This window comes from Carcharodon carcharias (genome assembly GCF_017639515.1).
Source record: "Carcharodon carcharias isolate sCarCar2 chromosome 33 unlocalized genomic scaffold, sCarCar2.pri SUPER_33_unloc_1, whole genome shotgun sequence".
Lineage (NCBI taxonomy): Eukaryota > Metazoa > Chordata > Chondrichthyes > Lamniformes > Lamnidae > Carcharodon > Carcharodon carcharias.
The window spans coordinates 2,084,163-2,107,753 of record NW_024470690.1 but is presented as its reverse complement, the minus strand read 5'-3'; the positions used below and the strand labels follow the sequence as shown (position 1 = coordinate 2,107,753).

Sequence of the window (23,591 nt, the reverse complement as noted above, 5' to 3'; positions counted from 1 at the left end):
TGAGAAATGACTACTTGACTAATGCGGGGGTGGGCCATCTGGTGTAGCGACCCCTGCTGCGGGTTATCCTTGCAGCAGAGCAGTCCCTCTGCAGTTTATCTACACTGATGATCAGAGAGGATGAAACGGAAATGAACAATGAGTTATCCACAATATGAGCATTTACTGTGTAGCCGTGTCCTGACTGTTCTCACTTTAACTATAGAGGCTGAACGGAGTGGCAGGGAAACTCCAGGCGATAAAGCTGATGCAAACTTGGAGGTGAAAGAAAACACCGAGCCAGAGAACACTGGTGTGAAAGGTAACAATGACACTGTCCAACATGCACAGTCCCCATCATTCTCCTCGAGAACAGGGTGAAAGGTAACAGTGACACTGCCCAACACACACAGTCCCCATCATTCTCGAGAACAGGGTGAAAGGTAACAGTGACACTGTCCAACACACACACAGTCCCCATCATTCTTCTCGAGAACAGGGTGAAAGGTAACAGTGACACTGCCCAACACACACACACTCCCCATCATTCTCCTCGAGAACAGGGTGAAAGGTAACAGTGACACTGCCCAACACGCACAGTCCCCATCATTCTCCTCGAGAACAGGGTGAAAGGTAACAGTGACACTGTCCAACACACACAGTCCCCATCATTCTCCTCGAGAACAGGGTGAAAGGTAACAGTGACACTGTCCAACACACACACAGTCCCCATCAGTCTGGCTTTAACAGACATTTGAGCAACAGTCTCTGATAGCAATCCTCTAGAACACTGATTCTGCCTATATGTTTTGTTACCCACTTCTCCTTCAGTGCTTGGCGTTTAGTTTTGTGTAGGGTATTTAAGTGTTCATGAAACCTTATGCCCTTATATCAAGAGTGGGGCATCCAGTTGTTTTGCCTAACTTTCATGCTGTCCTTCTGGGCCCTTGCTGTTGCTGTCACTGTCACTCTCACACCCGCCCCCTACAACCATCCCTAGTTTCTGAGAAGGTGGTGGTGAGCTGCTTTCTTGAACTGCTGCTGTTTGGGAGGGCATTCCAGGATTTTGACCCAGCGACAGTGAAGGAATGGCAATATATTTCAAGTTAGGACGGTGAGTGGTTTGGAGGAGAACTTCCAGGTGGTGGTGTTTCTATCTATCTGCTGCCCTTGTCCCTCTATCTGGGTAGTCTAGTCAAGTAACTTTGTAGGTGGTACACACTAGCTCTGGTGCACCAGTGATGCATGTGGTGCCAATTAAACAGGTTGCTTTGTCCTGGACAGTGTCGAGCTCTGAGTGTTGTTGGAGCTGCGCTCGTCCAGGCAAGTGGAGAGTATTCCATCACACTCCTGACTTGTAGATGGTGTATAGGCTTTGGGGAGTAAGGAGGTGAGTTACTCACCAAATAACACTGCATATTGCTTCCTTTTGCTTAATTTATCTTTTTATAAATGCAGAGGAGACTAAAACAGAGAAGGATATGAAATCCAACAATATTAAGGATGAAAGCAAGAACAATGGGAAGAGGGAGGAAGACAGGACGGAGAAGTGCAAGTTCATGTTTAACATCGCAGATGGTGGCTTCACAGGTGACTACGCACACAGCAGCAAATGCACAGTCTGAATATTCCTGACCACTGTTTAACACTTTTCTACTGGCAGGAGGGTGAATAACCAGAGGATTTAGACTTAAAATTATTGGTAAAAGAAGCAAAGGGGGAGATGAGAATTTTTTTTTTAGAGTTGTGATCTGGAAGGCGCTGCCTGAAAGGGCAGTGGAAGCAGATTCAATAGGAATTTTCAAAAGGGGAATTGGAGAAATACTCAGGAAAACAATATTATGTGCATTAGGGAAAGATTCTGGGGGTGTGGAACTATCGATCTGAATCACAGAATTGTTACAGCACCGAAGGAGGTCATTTGCCACGTGTCTGCGTCATCTCTTCATAGGAGCAATTTACCTCGTGCCACTCCTCCGCTTTCTCGCCTGAACCCTGCACATTCTTCTGAATCTTGGCTTGTCACCTGGTAACTAATGCAGATGGGAAACGGTTACCATTTAATTATTTTAAAAAGGATTTTAAAGTAGAATTCTACCCATGGTACTTTCATAGGTGAGCCAAATTATCACGTGGTGGAAGGACCTTTGTCGATGTTGTTCACTGATCTGATCTTAATGAGATATTGGGAGGGACCGGTTTTCACAGTGCTGGGAGTTGTACCACTGTACAGAGCTCTAGTTAGACCCCACTCGGAGCACTGCGTTCCGACCTGGGCACTGCACTTCAGGAAGGTTATGTTGACCTTGGAGAGGGTGCTGCACAGATTCAGCAGAATGAGCCCTTGGTAAAAGGTTTTAATAACGATGACAGGTTGCGCAGACTAGGCTTGTATTCTCTCAAGGTTAGAAGATGAAGGTGTGATCTAATTGAGATGTTTATGATTAAAGGATTCAATAAGGTTGATGGAGAGAAACTGTTACCTCTGGTGGGGTGAGCAATGTGGCTGGGTGTGGGTGGTCCAGAACGAAGGGGTGGAACTTTAAAATTAGAGCCAGGCAGCTTGGCTGATGTCAGGAAGCACTTCTTCACACAAAGGGGAGTGGTAATCTAGAACACTTCCCCAAAAATGCTGTTAAGGCTGGGGGTGGTAATTTGAAAATTGGAGATTGATTTTGTTTTGTAAAGATATGGAATTGAGATACAGATCAAGCAAGGTGTAATTGAAGATTGGAACAGATGAGGCCAAATGGTCATCTGTTTCAGTGCCCCTCACAGGGAGCAGCTGTGAGGATACTTTGATCTCTTATCCCCAGGCTCAGGAGAGCTGAAATCAGCCACGGCTTGCGCTGCTGACTGACTGCTATCCACGGCTTATGCTGTCGACTACATGACTGACCGACTGCTATCTACAGCTTGTGCTGCCTACTGCCTGTCTGACTGACTGCTATCCACAGCCTGTACTGCCGCCTGTCTGACTGCTATCCACAGTTTGCAGGGCCGTCTGTCTGCCTGACTGACTGCTATCCACAGCTTGCAGTGCCGACTGTCTGCCTGACTGACTGCTATCCACGGCTTGTGCTGCCGACTGACTGACTGCTATCCACGGCTTGTGCGGCCGACTGACTGACTGCTATCCACTGCTTGTGCTGCCAACTGCCTGTCTGACTGACTGCTATCCACTGCTTGTGCTGCCGACTGCCTGTCTGACTGACTGCTATCCACAGCTTGTACTGCCTACTGCCTGTCTGACTGACCGCTATCCACAGCTTGTACTGCCTACTGCCTGTCTGACTGACTGCTATCCACAGTTTGCAGGGCCAACTGTCTGCCTGACTGACTGCTATCCACATCTTGCAGGGCCGACTGCCTGCCTGACTGACTGCTATCCACATCTTGTGCTGCCGATTGACTGCTATCCACGGCTTGTGCTGCCGACTGACTGACTGCTATCCACATCTTGTGCTGCCGACTGACTGACTGCTATCCACATCTTGTGCTGCCGACTGACTGACTGCTATCCACAGCTTGTGCTGCCGACTGACTGACTGCTATCCACGGCTTGTGCTGCCGACTGACTGACTGCTATCCACATCTTGTGCTGCCGACTGACTGACTGCTATCCACATCTTGTGCTGCCGACTGACTGACTGCTATCCACATATTGTGCTGCCGACTGACTGACTGCTATCCACATCTTGTGCTGCCGACTGACTGACTGCTATCCACATCTTGTGCTGCCGACTGACTGACTGCTATCCACGGCTTGTGCTGCCGACTGACTGACTGCTATCCACGGCTTGTGCTGCCGACTGACTGCTATCCGCGGCTTGTGCTGCCGACTGACTGCTATCCGCGGCTTGTGCTGCCGACTGACTGACTGCTATCCGCGGCTTGTGCTGCCGACTGACTGACTGCTATCCGCGGCTTGCGCTGCCGACTGACTGACTGCTATCCGCGGCTTGCGCTGCCGACTGACTGACCGCTATCCGCGGCTTGCGCTGCCGACTGACCGCTATCCGCGGCTTGCGCTGCCGACTGACCGCTATCCGCGGCTTGCGCTGCCGACTGACTGACCGCTATCCGCGGCTTGCGCAGCCGACTGACTGACCGCTATCCGCGGCTTGCGCTGCCGACTGACTGACCGCTATCCGCGGCTTGCGCTGCCGACTGACTGACTGACCGCTATCCGCGGCTTGTGCTGCCGACTGACTGACTGACTGCTATCCGCGGCTTGTGCTGCCGACTGACTGACTGACCGCTATCCGCGGCTTGCGCTGCCGGCCTACTGACTGACTGACTGACCGCTATCCGCGGCTTGCGCTGCCGGCCTACTGACTGACTGACTGACCGCTATCCGCGGCTTGCGCTGCCGACTGACTGACTGACCGCTATCCGCGGCTTGCGCTACTGACTGACTGACCGCTATCCGCGGCTTGCGCTGCCGACTGACTGACTGACCGCTATCCGCGGCTTGCGCTGCCGACTGACTGACTGACCGCTATCCGCGGCTTGCGCTGCCGACTGACTGACTGACCGCTATCCGCGGCTTGCGCTGCCGACTGACTGACTGACCGCTATCCGCGGCTTGCGCTGCCGACTGACTGACTGACCGCTATCCGCGGCTTGCGCTGCCGACTGACTGACTGACCGCTATCCGCGGCTTGCGCTGCCGACTGACTGACTGACCGCTATCCGCGGCTTGCGCTGCCGACTGACTGACTGACCGCTATCCGCGGCTTGCGCTGCCGACTGACTGACTGACCGCTATCCGCGGCTTGCGCTGCCGACTGACTGACTGACCGCTATCCGCGGCTTGCGCTGCCGACTGACTGACCGCTATCCGCGGCTTGCACTGCTGAGCTTTTCATCACTCACTGGAATGAGCCAGGTGACTGAACATCCTGCCGACCCACAATGTTGGCTGGGACAGAGATGCTAATGACTCAGTAACGTTTTTGGATGGATGTTGATCATGGTGCCTCTCTTAACAGAGCTGCACACGCTGTGGCAGAATGAGGAGAGGGCTGCAATATCCTCTGGGAAAGTGTCTGAAATCTGGCATCGTCGACATGACTTTTGGCTGCTCTCTGGTATTGTGGTGTATCCTTTTGCTTGCTGCACTCACTGAAGACACACTGCCAAGGTCAAGTCAAGGTTTTGGTCCATCTATAAATTCGTGAAGGTAATGCAACAGATTAGATACAGAGTAAACCTCCTTCTACACCATTCCCATCAAACTTCCAGGACAGGTACAGCACGGGGTTAGATACAGAGTAAAGCTCCCTCTACACTGTCCCCATCAAACACTCCCAGGGCAGGTATAGCACAGGGTTAGGTACAGAGTAAATCTCCCTCTACATCGTCCCATTGGGTCAGGTATTTGGTGACTCCAGCTGGAAATTGCAACTGTGTTGACACAGTTTGTACACAGCAATCAGTTTTCACTGTGACACCCTCTTGATTGAATGCCCTGCCAATAGTTGCTGTTGAGCCTGGCTTGGGAAGAGGATGTTTGTTTGGGTAGAGGATGTTTGTTGGCAGCCAACACTTGTGGAATCGGATTCCAGCTAGGGTCTAGGGGAGAAGGGGACAAACAACAGGGAACAAGAAAGCATATTCGCTGCACTCTACTCTCTCTGTGCCACTGTCCTAAATTTGTGTGGTATTATGATCCCCTGAGAGACCAATAATTTTTAAATGGAAATTCAAATTTCCAGTGGCTAGCTTAAAGGACAAGATTTTGTTTTAAGACTTTGGCACAAACTAATAACAACCTTGACTCACCGCCATTTCAGTGGGCAACTTATACTCTAAACTACAGAAAAGATCCCTCATTTAACATTTCAAACAACCAAAAATCTCCCTCCATGGTCCTGCTTTACTCTGTCCCTTAAGTAGACACTTCTTCCAGAACCAGTCCAGTTGATTCTTAAATCCTGAGAGCTTGCTTCCCTTCTTTCTATCTTCTAGCTGGATAATTTCTAATCCCTGAACTGGCTTTTATGGTTGGGGTTACACTGGAGATTCCTCCTTTTAGCCAAAGCCAGGTGAATCTTCCAGTCTCCTTTAAATCCTCACAAACTCAATTTCTTCAATCCGATTGTGAGCTCTACCCACGTTCTTGAATGGTGAACCAGAGGTCATTTGCCATGTGCCTGCGTGCTGCTTCTAACTCCTGGCGCTTTCTCTCAGATTCTGACAGACTGACCCTGTCTGTGAGGTTCAGTGGTTTAAGAAAACTCCTTGTAAACTGATCCTACAGTGGACTCCCCTGGCCTCTCCCCCGTCAAATCCCAACTCCATGGCAACATGGCCTGGTATCCAGGTAGAAATTTTAATTAGCTGTCCTTTAGACGCACAACCTCATGCTACCTTGAAACTAAGTAGACAGTTTAAAGTATGACTGTTTACAAACCTGACATTCCTAATACTTTTGTAGGACTTGGAGACGAGCGGTCTATCCACCATCCGTGCAGATGTTTTGGTCATTATTTCACTGGGAGGGTGCAAGGTGTTCACACCTGTAAACAATGTGGGGGGAGCCCCCCCCCCACCCCCGGCCTCTTAATCTTTAACACCTAAGCTATTCAGGCTTGCTGTCAGCAGAATTCAGAGCAGGTCACATAATCTCCTTCATTGCTCCATTTTTATCCTAAATTGCAGTCGCAGGCCCCAAAACATAACAATCTTAGAAAACCTCATATTTGTAATACTGGTAACCAGATGGTTAGATTGTACTTTGTGGGGAAGTGCCCCTTAACTCCTAGCAGATATGGCTATGCCCGGTGGCAGGACATTCAGAATGATGCCCGGTTCGCCATCATCAACGAACCTTTCAAGCTGGAAGTGAACAAAGGAAACTTCCTGGAGATGAAGAACAAATTTCTTGCCCGACGGTTCAAGGTGAGCGGTGTGATAAAATGGGGGTGGAGATTAAAACAATTGTACGTGCAGGGAAAGATGGTGTGAGGCATGTCTGGCCGAGAGAGGAGAAACGAGAGCTTGCATTTATATCATTCCTTTAATAGTGAAATATCACAAGCATTATCAGACAAAATTTGATACTGAGAAACATTAGGACACATTAAGGGAGATGGCTGAAAGTTTGGTCAAAGAATTAGGTTTTAGTGGGCATCTTAAAAGAGGAGAGCACCTTGACAGCGGAATAGAGAGGCTTAGGGAGTTAATACCACAATTTAGAAACCAGGTAGGTGTTTTTTAATTCATTCATTGAATGTGGGTGTCGCTGGTTCGGACAACATTTATTGCCCATCCCTAATTGCCCTTGAGAAGCTGGTGGTGAGCTGCCTTCTTGAACCGCTGCAGTCCATGTGGTGTAGGCACACCCGCAGTGCTGTTACGGAGGGAGTTCCAGGTTTTTGACCCAGCGACAGTGAAGGAAGGATATATTTCCAAGTCAGGATGGTGAGCGGCTTGGAGGGGAACTTCCAGTTAGTGGCGTTCCCATGTGTCTGCTGACCTTGTCCTTCTAGATGCTATCAGTCGTGGGTTTGGAAGGTGTTGTCTAAGGAGCTGTCATGAGTTCCTGCAGTGCATCTTATAGATGGTACACACTGCTGCTACTGTGCATTGGCGATGGAGGGAGTGAATGATTGTGGATGTGGTGCCAATCAAGCGAGGCTGCTTTGTCCTGGATGTTATCCATCTTCTTCAGTGTTGTGGGAGCTGCACTCATCCAGGCAAGTGGAGATTATTCTATTACACATCTGACTTGTGCCTTGTAGATGGTGGACAAGCTTTAGGGAGTCAGGAGGTGAGTTACTCATCACACGATTCCTAGCCTCTGACATGCTCTTGTAGCCGCAGTACTTATGTGGCTAATCCAGTCCAGATTCTGCTCAATGGTAACCCCCAGGGTGTTGATAGTGGGGGATTCAGTGGTGGTAATGCAACTGAATGTCAAGGAGCAATGGTTAGATACTGTCTTGTTGGAGATGGTCATCGCCTGGCTCTTGTGTGGTGCGAATGTTATTTGTCGCTTGTCAGCCCAAGCCTAGATATTGTCCAGGTCTTGCTGCATTTGGACATGGACTGCTTCAGTATCTGAGGAGTCATGAATGGTGCTGAACATTGTGCGATCATCAGTGAACATCCCCACTTCTGACCTTATGTTGAAGGAAGGTCATTGATGAAGCAGCTGCAGATGGTTGGGCCTAGGACACTACCCCGAGCAACCCCAGCAGTGAAGTCCTGGGACTGAAATGATTGACCTCTAACAACCACAACCATCTTCCTTTGTGTTAAGTATGACTCCAACCAGCAGAGCGTTTTCCCCTGATTCCCATTGACTCCAGTTTTGCTAGGGCTCCTTGATGCCACACTCGGTCAAATGCTGCCTTGATGTCAAGGGCAGTCACTCTCACCTCATCTCAGGAGTTCAGCTCTTTTGTCCACGTTTGAACCAAGGCTGTAATGAGGTCAGGAGCTGAGTGGCCCTGGCGGACCCCAAACTGAGCATCAGTGAGCAGGTTATTGTGAAACAATTGCTGCTTGATAGCACTGTTGATGACCCCTTCCATTACTTTACTGATGATCAAAAGTAGATTGATGGGGTGGTAATTGGCTGGGTTGGATTTGTCCTGCTTTTTGCGTACAGGACATACCTGGGCAATTTTTCACAATGCCGGGTAGATGCCAGTGTTGTAGCTGTACTGGAACAGTTTGCCTACGGGCGTGGCAAGTTCTGGAGTACAAGTCTTCAGTACTGTTGCTGGAATGTTGTCAGGGCCCATAGCCTTTGCAGTATTCCGTGCCGTCAGCCATTTCTTGATTTCATGTGGAGTGAATCGAATTGGCTGAAGGCTGACATCTGTGATGCTGGGGATCTCTGCAGGATGCAGAGTTGGATCACCCACTCGGCACTTCTGCCTGAAGATTTTGCAAATGTTTCAGCCTTATCTTTTGCCCTGATGGGCTGGGTTCCTCCATCATTGAGGATGGGGATATTTGTGGAGCCGCCTCCTCCAGTGAGTTATTTAATTGTCCACCATCACCACTCATGACTGGATGTGGCAGGACTGCAGAGCTTAAATCTGATCCGTTGGTTTGGGAATCGCTTAACTCTGCCCATTACTTGCTGCTTATACTGTTTGGCATGCAAGTTTTTCTGTGTTGCATCTTCACCAGGTTGGCACCTCATTTTGATGCACCTCTTGCACTCTTCATTGAACCAGGGTTGATCCCCTGGCTTGATGGTAATGGTAGAGTGGGGGATATGCTGGGCCATGAGGTTACAGATTATGTTCAAGTACAATTCTGCTGCTGCTGATGGCCCGCAGCATTTCATGGTTGTCCAGCCTTGAATTGCCAGATCTGTTCAAAATCTATCCCATTTAGTGCCACACAACACGACGAAGAGTATCCTCAATGTGAAGACGGGACTTTGCCTCCACAATGACTGTGCGGTGGTCACTCCTACCGACACTGTCATGGACAGATGCATCTGTGGCAGGCAGGTTGGTGAGGATGTGTTCAAGTATGTTTTTCCCTCTTGTTGGTTCCCTCACCATCTGTCGCAGACCCAGCCTAGCAGCTATGTCCTTTAGGATTCAGCCAGCTCAGTCAGTAATGGCGCTACCAAACCATCCTTGGTGATGGACATTGAAGTCCCCCACCCAGAGTACATTCTGCGCCCTTGCCACCCTCAGTGCTTCCTTCAAGTGGTGTTCAACATAGAGGAGCACTGATTCATCAGAGATGGTTGCTGTTAATCAGCAGGAGGTTTCCTTGCCCATGTTTGACCTAATGCTATGAGATTTCATGGGGCACAGAGTCGATGTTGAGGACTCCCAGGGCAACTCCCTCCCAACTGTTATACCACTGTGCTGCCACTCTGCTGGGTCTGTCCTGTCAATTTGACAGGACATGCCCAGGGATGGTGGTATTTGGGACATTATCTGTAAGGTATGATTCGGTCAGTATGACTGTGAGGCTGTTGTTTGACAGTCTGTGAGACAGCTCTCCCAATTTTGGCACTTGACTCCAGATGTGAGTAAGGAGGACTTTGTGGGGGCACCAGGGCTGAGATTGCCGTTGTCATTTCCAGTGCCTTGGCTGATGCCGGGTTGTCTATTGGGTTTCATTCCTCGTTGACTTTGTCGTGGTTTGATACAACAGAGTGGCTTTCTTGGCCAGTTCAGAGGGGAATTTAAGAGTCAACCACATTGCTGTGGGTCTGGAGTTGCATGTAGGCCAGGTAATGATGGCAAATTTCCTCCCTTAAAGGACATAGTGAACCAGTTGGGTTTTTAATGACAATCGACAACATTGTCATCGTTAGACTTTTAATTCCAGATTTTTATTGATTGAATTAAAATTCAAAATTCTTTTGAACCCAGGTTCCCAGAGCATTACCCTGGGTCTCTGGATTACTGTCCCAGTAACAATACCACTATGCCACTGTCTCCCTCTTCTGAAGACATGGACATCAATGGGGCAATTAAAATTGGGCGTGCACTAGCTGCCAGAATTGGAGCATCACAGAGACCTGAGAGGGTTGTCAGACTGGAGGAGATTACAGAAACGGCGGGGGGTGGGGGGGGTCATGCAGAGGTATCCCACACGAGAATGAGAATTCTAAAAAAGAGGCGTTAGACCATGAGAAAATGATGAATGCTGCTTCCCAACCAGGAGGTGTAAGGGGTGAGTGCCCAACATCCCCACTTTGAGGGCCTGGGCATCATGCAGTGTGGACCTTCCTGCTTGCTGACCGTTGCAAAGTAGCTGTTAGCCAATATTAGACTCTGCATTCAAAAACCCAGCACCCTGGCTCTGTGCACTCATTGTCATGGTCAGGGCCCACAGAGCCAAACCCCAATCCAGAAAGTGGAAAGAAAGACTTGTGTTGCTGCGTTGCCTTTCTCAACACATCCCAAGGCACTTCACAGCGAATGAAGTACATTTGAAATGTGGTCATTGTTATAATGTAGGAAACACAGCAGCCAGTTCCTACAAACAAATTAGATAACGACTAGTATATCATCTTTTTACTGATGTTTGTTGAGTGATAAATATTGGTCCCAGGACTCTGGGGAGACCTCCGCCTGCTCCTCTTTTAGGATGGGCTTTGGGATCCTTCACCTCCACCTGATAGGGCAGATGAGACCTTGGCTTATGGTCTTATCTGAAAGACAGGACTCCCTTTATTGTACTGGGTGGATTGTAGGTCTGGATTACACTCTCCAGTCTCTGCAGTGAAGCTTGAACCTAAGAGTTGGGGGAGGATGCAAGCTGCTGGTCACAATGGACCCTATTCCACCCTGGTGCTGCGCATGTGTCGTGGGCGCGCGGGGGTGGGCGTGTTGTCCTTCTCTGCTGTCACTCCGGCATCTCATGCATCTCTTTCTCTCTTGTGGTTAGCTGCTGGAACAGGCATTGGTAATTGAGGAGCAGCTACGGAGGGCAGCCTACCTGAACATGACACAAGATGCCACCCATCCTGCCATGGCGCTCAACACTCGCTTTGCGGAGGTGGAGTGCCTAGCTGAAAGCCACCAGCACCTATCTAAGGAGTCGCTGGCTGGAAACAAACCTGCAAATGCAGTCCTCCACAAAGGTAAGCCTGAGATTCCTGCTCCTGTTAACCCTCAGTTAAGTAAGAGACTAGCATTTATATAGCACCTTTCACAATCTCAGGATGATCCAAAATGCTTTCCAGCCAACTAAGTACTTTTTCTGTTGTTGAAAAAATAGTCACTGTTGACATGTAGGAATTGCAGCAGCCAATATGCATACAGTAAGCTACAACAAACAGCAGCGTGAACATGACTAGATCGTGTTAAATATCTGGTACTGAGGAATTGCCCACATTCACCAGTTCTCTTTCTTGTCTCCTAGTTTTGAACCAACTGGAGGAGCTGCTGAGCGACATGAAGGCAGATGTGACTCGGCTCCCCTCTACGCTGTCACGTGTTCCACCAATAGCTGCTCGCCTCCAGATGTCTGAGCGCAGCATCCTTAGTCGATTGGCCAACAAGGGAAGCGAGGCCGTAAATACACCGGTAGTCACATCCCTGCTTACTGAGCATTGATCTGTGGATGTGCTTAGGCATCCTTTCCTTGTTTGCACTAGAGTGAAAGGAAAATAAATCCTATAAATGTGTAAAAGCAAAATACTGTGGATGCTGGAAATCTGAAACAAAAACAGAAAATGCTGGAAAAACTCAGGTCTGACAGCATCTATGAAGAGAGAAACAGTTAACGTTTTGAGTCTGTATGATTCTTTAGAGTAGTATATATACATGTGTCCTGTTTTCATTGATATAACAGCTGTAGATACTGGCAAATTCTCAGGAAGAACCTGAGGAGAGAGAGAAAAATAAGTTAACACTTCGCCTTCCCTCCCTCAGCCCCGTTGGCCTTCTCTCCCCTGCCCCTCAGCCCCAGTCTCACCCGTTGGCCTTCTCTCCCCTGCCCCTCAGCCCCGGTCTCACCCGTTGGCCTTCTCTCCCCTGCCCCTCAGCCCCGGTCTCACCCGTTGGCCTTCTCTCCCCTGCCCCTCAGCCCCGGTCTCACCCGTTGGCCTTCTCTCCCCTGCCCCTCAGCCCCGGTCTCACCCGTTGGCCTTCTCTCTCTTGTCCCTCCTCTCTGAAAGCTGCAGTGTTTCTTTGGCCTGTTTCAGTCTACACTGCAGTGAGCTTCCCTTTCAATCTTTAATGAGATTGTTGCTTTCTCCTCTTCTTCTAAAACTGTCATTTCTCACTCTTCTCCTTTGATATTTCTTTGTCAATCGAGACAGTTTCCCCAAAGCAATTTTATTAATTCCAAACACTGCGACGAGTTTGCCTGGAAAGACATTGTACTTAGACCTCTTGGTTTAGCAGCTTAGTGGGTAATTGTAGAGGGAGCTTCACTCTGTATCTAACCCTGTGCTGTACCTGGGAGTGTTTGATGGGGACAGTGTAGAGGGAGCTTCACTCTGTATCTAACCCCGTGCTGTACCTGTCCTGGGAGTGTTTAATGTAGAGGGAGCTTTGCTCTTCACATCATTCCCAGCACTACTGAATTTTGATAACATTTGTGATCACGTTTACAAACAACAAACTTTAAGTGTTTGTGAGAGTTTCTGAATGGGCACCATCTCAAATTATAATTGCTTAATCAATAAATGGTCATTCTCAGGATGACAGGCTGTTACTAGGGGTACCGAAAGGATCAGTGCTGGTGCCACAGCTGTTCACAATCTGCATAAATGATTTGGATGTGGGGACCAAATGTAATATTTCCAAATTTGCACATGACACAAAACTTGGTGGGAATGTGGGCAAGGGGGCTTTGGGGGTATTCGGACAGGCTAAGTGAACGGACAGGAACATAGCAGATGGAATATCACAGAATTGTTATGGCACAGAAAGTCCATCGTGTCTTCACCAGCTTTCTGAATGAGCATTATGATTCTGCCAATCTCCTGCCTTTTCCCCATAACCTTGCACATTGTTTCTATTTAAATATCATCTAACTCATCTTGAATGCCTCGATTGAACCTGAATCCACCACACTTCCGGGCAATGCATTCCAGATGTGCTGTGTAATGTGTGAATTTTTTTTTCCCTCACGTCGCTTTTGCTTCTTTTGCAAATCACATTAAAGCTATGCCCTCTTGATCTCGACTCATTTACGAGCGAGAACAATTTCTCCCTATCTACTGTGTCCAGCCCCCTGATTTTGAACAGCCCTATCAAATCGCCTCTTAGCCTTCTCATCTCCAAGGAAAACAGTCCCAACTTCTCCAATCTGTCTTCATAACTGAAGTGTCTCATCCCTGGAACCATTCTTGTAAACCTCTTCTGCACCCTCATCAGTGCATTCACATCCTTCCTTAGTGTGGCACCCAGAACTGTACACCACTCCAGCTGAGATCTAGCTATTATCCTACACAAGTTCAGCATAATCTCCTTGCTCTTGTACTCTGTGCCCCTATTAATAAAGCCTGGGATACTGTATAGTTTATTAACTGCTCTCTCAACCTTTAATGACTTATGCACGTGTACACCCAGGTCCCTCTGCTCCTGCACACCCTTTAGAGTTGTACCCCTTATTTTTTATTCTCTCTACATGTTCTTTCTAAAAAAAAAAATCAATCACCTCTCATTTCTCTGTATTGACTTCATCTACTACCTGTCTGCCCACTCCACCAACTTGTCTATGTCCTTTTGAAGTTCTACACCATCCTCCTCACAGTTTACAATGTAATGTTAAAAGGTGTGAAGTTATCCACTTTGGTAGAAAGAACAGAAAGTAGAGCATTTGTTAAATATTGAGAGGTTGGGAAGTGTTAATGTCCAGAGGGGCCTGGGTAACCTTGTTTGTGAATCACTAAAAGCTGGCATGCAGGTGCAGCAACCAATTAGGAAAGCAAATGGTATGTTGGCCTTCATCATGAGGGGATTGGAGTACAGGAGTAAAGATGTCTTGCTGCAATTTATGAGCTTTGGTGAGACCGCACCAGGAGTATTGTGTACAGTTTTGGTGTCCTTATACAAACATATGAATTAGGAGCAGGAGTAGGCACTCATCCCCTCGAGCCTGCTCCACCATTCAATAAGGTCATGGCTGATCTGAATGTAACCTCAACCCCACATTCCTGTCTACCCCTGATAACCTTTCACCCTCTTGTTCATCAAGAATCTGCCATAAAAATATTCGAAGACTCTGCTTCCACTGCTTTTTGAGGAAGAGAGTTCCAAAGACAACCCTCTGAGAGGAAAAGTTTCTCCTCATCTGTCTTAAATGAGTTACCCCTTATTTTTAATCATTGACCCCTAGTTCTAGATTCTCCCACAAGAGGAAACATCCTCTCCACATCTACCCCATCAAGATCCCTCAGGATTTTTAAAGGTTTCAATCAAGTCGCCTCTTACTCTTCCAAACTCCAGTAGATACAAGCCTAACCTGCCCAGCCTTTCCTCATAAGACAACCCGTCCATTCCTAGTATTAGTCTAGTAAACCTTCTCTGAACTGCTTCTAACATATTTATATATTTCTTTAACTAAAGTGACCAGTACTGTACACAGTACTCCAGATGTGGTCTCAACAGTGCCCTGTACAACTGAAGCATAACTTTTGTAATCAATTCCCCTCACAATAAATGATAACATTCTGTTATCTTTCCTAATTACCTGCTGTACCTGCATACTAACCTTTTGTGATTCATACACTAGGACACCCAGATCCCTCAGAATCTCAGAGATCAGCAATCTCTCGCCATTTAGATAATATGCTTTTTTATCTTCCTTGCCAACATTTGCCCATATTATACTCCATTTGTCAGCTCTTTGCCCACCCACTTAACCTATTTATGTCACTTTGTAGCTTCTTTGTCTTTTTTTCATTTGCTCTTGAGATGTGAGCATTGCTGGTTAGGCCAGCATTAATTGCCCATCCCTTGCCCTTGAGAGCATTTAAGAGTCAACTACATCCTCACTGCTTACTTTCCTACCTATCTTTGTGACATCAGCAAATTTAGCAACCATTCCTTCGGACCCTTCATCTGCGTCATTTGTATAAATTCAGGTCCTAGCACTAATCCCTGTGGTATACCACTCATCGTATCCTGCCAACCAGAAAAAGACTCATTTGTGCTAACTCTCTGTTTCCTGTTAGCTAGCCAGTTTTCTATCCATGCCAATATATTACTTCCTGCACCATGAGCTTTTATTTGCTGCAATAACCTTTGATGTGGCACTTTATCAAATGCCTTCTGAAAATCTAAGTACAGTACATCCATGGGTTCCCTTTATGCACAGCACATGTGACTTCTTCAAAGAACTCCAATAAATTTTTTAAACATGATTTTCCTTTCAAAAGTTCATGTTGATTCTGCTTGATTGCCTTGAATTTTATAACGTCTTTAATAATAGCTTCTAACATTTTCCCTATGACAGATGTTAAGCTAACTGGCCTGTTGCTTTCTGTCTCCAGCCCTTTTTGAATATAGCAGTTATATTTGCTAGTTTCCAATCTAATGGAACCGTCTCCGAATCTGGGGAATTTTGGAAAATTAAAACCAATGTATCAACTATCTCGCTAGTCACTTCTTTCAAGACCTTAGTGAAGTCCATCCAGACCTGGCGATTTGTCAGCCCGCAGCCCCAACAATTTGCTCAGTACCACTTCTCTGGTGATTGTAACTTACCCTGAGTTCCTCCCTTCCATTTCCTGATTTAAAGCTATTTCCAGGACATTACTTGTGTCCTCTATAGTGCTGACTGAAGCAAAATACCTGTGTAATTCATCCGCCATCTCCCTACTTTCCATTGTCAGTTCCCCGCACTTTCTATAGGACCAACGCTCACTTTGTTAACTCTTTTCTTATTTAATTATCTATAGAAACTCTTACTATCCGTCTTTGTTAGTAGCTAACTTTCTCTCATACTCTTAATTCTTCCCTCCTTATTAATCTTTTTGTCACCCTTTGCAGTTCCTTATATTCTTTCCAACCTTCTGACCATCCATAAGTCTTTGTGTAATTATATACTTTTTGTTTTAAGTTTGATGCTGTCTTTAACTTTTTTTAACTAACCACGGTTGGTGGGCCTTCCTCGTGAAATTTTTCCTTCTCATTGGAATGTATCTATTCTGTGTATTCTGAAGTATCCCTTTAAATGTCTGTCGCTGCATCTCTGTTGACCTATCCCTTAACCTCGTTTGCCAGTTCACTTTAGCTAGCTCTGCTTTCATGCCCTCATAATTGCCCTTATTTTAGTTTGAAATAATAGGTTTGGACACACACTCCTCTCTCCCTCAAATTGAATGTAAAATTCAATCATATGATCGCTGCTGCCTAGGGGTGCCTTCACTAGGTGGTTACCAACTAATCCTATCTCATTGCACAATACCAGGCCAACTATAGCCTGCTCTCTGGTTGGCTCTAGAACGCACTGTTCTAAGAAACTATCCTGAAAACATTCTATGAACTCCTCATCTCATCTATGCTACCTTTTGTTCATCTGATTTTTCCAGTCTATATGTAGATTGAAACCTCCCATGATTATTGCTGCACCTTTCTGGCAAGCTCCCATTATCTCTTTTCTATTCTGTCCTATAGTGTAATTACAGTTAGGGAGCTTGTACACCACTCCCAATGACTTCTTGCATTTATCACTCCTAATCTCAACTCAAACCGCATCTACATCCTGGTTTCCTGAATTTAGGTCATCCCTCTCTAATGTGTTAATAGAGGGTTGTGAATCTTTGGAATTCTGTACCACAGAGGGCTGTGGAAGCTCAGTCATTGAGTTTGTTCAAGACAAATTGATAAGATTTCTGGATGCTAATGACATCAAGTGGTGTGGGGATAGCACAGGAATATGGCAATGGAGGAGATGATCAGCCATGACCTAGTTGAATTGCAGGGATGGCTCGACAGGCCAAATGACCACCTCCTTCTCTAATGTTCCTATGTTCAATCCTCCCAGCATGACTATGAATCAGTAGGATTGATGGTCTTGCACTGACAGGAATATTTGGGTGAGTGGTGTGCAATTGTGTTTGTGCCTACCCGATAGGCTGATCTTGTTAGAAGGCCGGTATGGAAAGTCAGCTCGTGACCGGCATTTGTTTAAATCTTGCTCAATTTTTTTCAAACTGATATGGATTTTGCTATTGTTTCTCAGACCTTCCCTCCAGGCCCGTATACAACATCTCAAGCTTACGGTGGCTCCTTTGGGCCACTTACGCCTGTGAGCTCATCAACGGGCCCAATGAATTTCAGTCAGGTGCCAGGAGGCTCCTTTGTAACAGGTTAGTGACGTAGTGGAATTTGTGATTTCTGATTGATTAACCATGCCATGGCTGGGGATGCAATGGATAAATAATGGAGGCCTTTATGGATTTTTTTGCTGTTGCCTCTGTACTCTTCCCTCTGGGAATAATCTGATATAATGGAAGGATTTGTGGACTGGTTAACAGTTTGACAGGTTGTGACCTGATTGCTCCATCCATGATTGCAACCATCTTTAACCCAGCCCATAGAAGGGTTAGTCTTATAAGGCAGAATGGCTTCCAAGAAGCATACAATGAGGGAGGGATACCTTTGCTGGGTGTCAGCCCAGAATTCTGCAGCCAGAGAGCCCGGGACCACTCGCTGGGAGACTGGGGCAGGGCTCCATGTTCTGATCCAGAAGCAGGAATAGTAACACTGTTAGCATGAGGAAGAGAGGGTCAACATAGTTGACCCAAAAATGGCCGTGAAGGGTAGCCACGTACACAGGACAGATGGGGAGGAGTTAATATCACCACAGCTAGCTTGCTGTTTCCTCGCCTTGTGTGAGGGATCCATGTAAATGTTGGAGGTTGTAGGGAGCCTCTGCATCGGCCAGCGTACTACTGAGCCCCTATAAAGCATTGCTGGTGGTGAGGTAGCTGACCTTGGTCAGGCTGCAGCACCTGCTCCTCTGGGTGGGAAATCGTTCTGGTGTTCCTGCTTTTTGTTTCATGAGAACCCCGGTCCCAGTGCAGTCCTCGCTGGGTGTGCAGAGTGACAGGGTGGCAGTACAGCACCACGCTGGGCTTCAGGAGGGCTGTGGGGGGTTGCAAGAAAGCTTAGGATGGATAAGGATGAGGTACATTGTTGTGTCAGAGGTGATAATAGTCAACAAGACCGGCAGAATGTGGGCGCGATACCTTAACTGTTGTATTCATGGATACTTTGGTGATTCCCCGTGAAGGGTTCAGATGGCGCTCTGACTTGAGTGGGTTACAACCACAGTCGGCCTGTATCCCTGAAATGGAATCATCTCGGTCTCTAGCATGAGGTGTATAAGGTTTAGTGTATATAATGTATGTGCTGGGTGTTGTCAAACACTTCACTTTGAACCTGAATGCTGATATCTGGATTTAAAGGTATGATATTATTAACCAGTTGGCAATGACTCCATACAAACCAGAAGATTGCCGTTTTAATTGCCTATCTCTGCTGACCTAGCTGATCGTTCAACTGGTGAAGGAAGGTAAAGGAAGCAAATGGGTGATTGTTGAAGTATTGAGCTGAAACAATAACCTCATCTGCAGTATGTTACTGGGAACTGGCACATACAATATATACTATGTGGAGATTAACCTACACACACTATTTATAAAATGAAAACTCCAGTCTCCAACCAGTTGGCTAAATACACTGGACAGCCCCTGTCTTGCAATGTGACACTTTGCTCCCAGGCATCATTCATTCTTGTAATTTGGCCTGTGCAAGGACAGAGCACTTTCAAGGTGAAGTTTTCTCTCGCGAGAAGCTTGATGTGTTAACACTGCTGGAGTTCCTGAGCAGAAAGCCTTAATTTAGGAGAATCTGAAATCAGCAGGGACACTGAAAATGGCCATTTGATGCCACTCCATTTTTTTGGTTGATCCTATGTGTTATTGTTACACACTTAAAGCACCCCTTCCATATCCTACCTGTCTTCCAGCCCTTGAGGGACACGCAGAGATCTCCTCCTCCTCCCCCCACAGTGTCAAATCCCCAGTTACACTGTTCACTTCTGTGAACTTCCCTCCCTGTTAACTCATCCCGGAGGGCGGAATCCCTGAATGGATGGAGAATCTGTGCCCAGATCCCAAACATGGTCATTCAGCCCATCTGCCCTGTGCTGGTGTTTCTGCTTCACACGAGCCTCCTCCCACCCCTTCTTCATCTCCCCCCATCAGCCTATCCTTCTATTCCTTTCTCCCTCATGTGTTTATCCAGCTTCCCCCTTAAATGTATCGATACTATTCACCTCGACCACTCCCTGTAGGAGCGAGTTCCACATTCTCCTCACTCACTAGGTAAAGAAGCTTCTCCTGAATTCCCCATTGGATTTATTAGTGCCCATCATATATTTAGTTTTGATTTCGTCCATAACTGGAAAGATATTAGCAAGAGTAGGCTACTTAGCCCATCAAGTCTGCTTTGCTATTCTGTAAGATCATGGCTTTTCTGATTGTGGACTCAACTCCACTTTCCTGCCTGCCCCAGTAACCCTCCAGTCCCTTGTCAATCAAAATTCTGTCTTGAATATATTCAATGACCCAGTCTCTACTGCTATCTGGGAAAGAAAATTCCAAAGGTTAATGACCCCCATCTCAAGGAATAACGGTTCTTATTTTTAAACTGTGCCCCTTAGTTCTAGATTTCTCAACAAGGGGAAACATCCTCTCAGCATCTACCCTCCCAACCTCCCTCAGAATCTTATGTTTCAATAAGGTCACCTCTCGTTTTTCTAAATGCCAATGAGTATAGGTCCAACCTGCTCAACTTTTCCTCATAAGACAAACCTTTCATCCCAAGAATCAGCCTAGTGAATCTTCTCTGAACTGCTTCCAATGCAGGTATATCCTCCTCACGGAGACGAAGATTGTATAAAGTACTCCAGATGTGGTCTCACTGATGCCCTGTACAGTTATAGCAAGTCTTCCCTATCCTCATGCATCTCCTGATACTTGCCCTCGAATCCCTTTCAGAATTTTAAGACTTCTGTTAGGTCACCCCCCAGTCTTTTCTGGAGAGAAGAGCCCTAGCCTGATCAATTATTGCAATTATAAACCCCTCTGTTCTGATATCAACCTTTTGAATACATCTATTCATTTTACGACTTTATTCCTATAGACCTTTCTATCCCTCCCAACTCTGAATCGACTTGGATCTATTCCTTCATAATTATGAAAACTTCAGTTGGTCACAAAGTCTCTTCATTTCCAGTGAGAACCAACTCTGCTCCCTTCACTGCTCAGCAGCTGGTACCCAGCTGGCCTCGGAGTAGTAAATATCCTTTGAGCAGCACTTACAGCCTGATGCTTCTCCCAGGGCTTTGTGATATATCCCGTTCTGTGTCCCGCGTTCTTCCATTCTGCCAGTACAAATCTGCCACCTTGTTTACCTGGCTCTCCACCCTGCCAGCACCTTTCACCATTGACCAGTAGGAGGCAGTATGTGTGACATCAGCATTTAATGACATAGTAAACAAGGATCTCCTGCAAGTAAAGAGCTTTTCTCAGCAAGTGAGAAAATATCACCCTGAAATGTTTCAATCCTACGTAAAAGAAGTTAGACACAAATATTTCCTGAGTGCCGGTTGTAGCATCAGGGTGCAGAGACCAGAAAAGTCCAGGATTCAATCCCCAGTGAGTATTGAATGAGTGATCTCACCTGGGGTGGCCTGGAGACCTGAATCATTGATCTCGATGCCAACAGTCCTGCTCTGGAATGAAAGTGAATGAGCGAACACTTGAGTCGAAAAGATTGGGACCAGCTGTGATGCCCCCCCCACAGTTCAATGTCAGAGTCCTGCTGCCCATTGAACCACACCATGGGAGAGGCATCCTTTGGGTTTTGGTATAGGAGTGGTGAGGAGAGAGGGCACAAAATAAAAAATTGAACTAATGCTGGGTAAACCGTTCGAGTGTGCTGTGTGTTTAAACAGATATGTTGGAGTCTGGTGTCTCCCATCAGCTTGATTATTGCACTAACGAGAGGGTTGTTGTTCCTCTTTCTCCTTCGAACCCTGTCCCTCTCCCTTCCCTCCCACTCTCTCCCTTCCCCCCTGTCCCTCCCACTCCCTTTTCCCCCTTCCGCCCTGTTCCCCCTCTCTTGCCCTGTCCCTTCCTTCCTTTCTATTCTGTACAAGATCCTGTACAGTTCCCCCCACCAGTGAGCATTCAGCTTCCCGTTTCTGGAGCACTCCAAAGCCAGGGCCACCTCATCCTCCCACAGCCTTTTCCGCAGCCTCCCACCCAGAGGCCCATCTCTTTCAGTAATGACAAGCTTCCTACTAACACGCTGGGAACTGCAGGTGCAGCATCAACTACCATCCCACTTGCACTTGCATTTTTGTCTCGCTCCTTGCGAAAGCTGCTGCTTCAAGGATCTGTCTGTCTCTCATCCCATCCCATCCCATCTGACTTTTGCATGTTCAGCCGCTTTGAAGGGGGAGACTTTCACCATCAGGATCTCTCTGGCAGGCACGTTGAGATATTGCTCCCAAATACTTAGATGGTTAAAAGGGTGGGTAATGTGGACCAGAAATCTCCCTGAGTTAGCGAATCACAGCTGGAATGGCAGCAGTGTCTCCACAGTTGACCTCTGGGTTAGGCAAGTGCAAGCCCTCATTGCTGGAAACTGATTTGTCCAGTGCAATGCTGTCCACAGTTGAAAAGCCTAACATCAGTTTCACTACTGAGGACCCGCCACGAAAGGTGCCAGTGCCTTTCAGGAGAGGAGGAAATCAACTAACCCAGAACTACCACCACAAAAACACATTCTTTGTCTCTCTGTCGCTTCAGCTCTTTCCATGTATGGGACAACAGCTAAGAGATTGAGCGCTGAGAACTTTGGCAGGCCTCTTGCTGACCACCCTATCTGTCCCTCACCCGCAGAGCGGTGCCAATACTGTGCTTGGAACCTCCAATAGCCATGATCAAGAACTCCCTGCACACAATGTGGCTGAATTGGCCACCTTGTTCCCTACAGAACTACCATATTTATCTGTATAGCCTTCCCAAAATGTTCAGTAAATCCTGACCATTATCTACAGAGAAACTCCAGAATTAAACTGCACAGAGCAATTGAACCATCACACACGTGATAAGATGACTAAAGCCCAGTCTCTTGGGTTAACTTGTATCTTCACCATTTGACCAGCTCCTGAAAACAGGTCAGCAGCTGTACAACCATTACTTGGTGCAAAGCTCGTTCAAACTGTGACCGTTAATTAATTCTCCCACCCTTGCTGAGGGATTGGGGGTTTGAAATTGCTGTTCCAAGAGAACTCAAAATAACAGTTATCCAGAGTTTTTGTTGCTGGTGATTTGTTTCGTGAGTCCTGCTGGTGAGAGCCCTGTCCCAGTGCCTGTTTGTTCACTACCATTTGTTTAATCACTGGATAAGAAGCAGCATCTGAGCCCGCTTCCCATATGCGGGAGCCAGGTTCAGTTACTTGCTGACGATGAAATCTTCTTTTGTAAACTTTGCATGCTTTCTGCTGCACCTTTGACTGCAAAGAAGCAGAATTGTGAGCAGTGTCACACCATGTGTTAAAGTCATAGTGATTATTGACTCTGTATGTTTTAGGGTTGGAATTAGCTAGGGAATCATGTGTTTGGGAAACTTGTTGACCTGTGTTAAGAGTTAATAGAGGAACATCACTTACATTAGGGTAACTGTGTATCTTGGCAATAGTAAATATGAACTCTAGACACAAGAAGAGTGGATTAGAATATTTCACTCTATTGTATTAAGTAAGAATAGAGTTAATGTTTAGCTGTGATGGTTAGAAGCAGCCAGTTTTGATTTTTATTTAATTATGGGCATAACTGGATGATTTATAAGTTGCAAACACTTTTCCATTTGCCCCTGAAAAGTGATTGCTCCTCGGGTTGAGGTCATCTGTGGCACTTAGCTGTCTCTCTGTGCAGTGGTGCCTTGGGTTAACTGTGCGCAGCCAGCACAAGTCCAGATCTAATCCCCAATCTACTGAACCAGCTGACCTCTAGGTAGGGGCAGTAAGACCCTGCCCGTGTCCTCCGGTCACAGAGGGGAGAAATTTGCCAGGTTTCTCGTTCCTCATTGCCATCGCCTCTGTTGGCGAGGACAGAACAGTGATGTTCTCTGGGATCC

The 23,591-nt window shown here is 46.9% G+C and overlaps 1 protein-coding gene across 3 annotated transcripts in view; it reads left to right on the top strand.

Moving 5' to 3' along the window:
- Nucleotides 1-23,591, top strand: part of LOC121274166 (chromodomain-helicase-DNA-binding protein 3-like) — a 109,739-nt gene that overhangs the window by 81,463 nt on the left and 4,685 nt on the right. For all 3 annotated transcript variants that reach the window (XM_041181367.1, XM_041181366.1, XM_041181365.1), the window contains 7 exons: nt 206-301; nt 1,438-1,569; nt 4,974-5,082; nt 6,753-6,885; nt 11,362-11,557; nt 11,839-12,002; nt 17,617-17,743. In XM_041181367.1, coding sequence (XP_041037301.1) covers nt 206-301; nt 1,438-1,569; nt 4,974-5,082; nt 6,753-6,885; nt 11,362-11,557; nt 11,839-12,002; nt 17,617-17,743 — 957 coding nt within the window. The remainder of the gene's footprint in view (nt 1-205; nt 302-1,437; nt 1,570-4,973; nt 5,083-6,752; nt 6,886-11,361; nt 11,558-11,838; nt 12,003-17,616; nt 17,744-23,591) is intronic.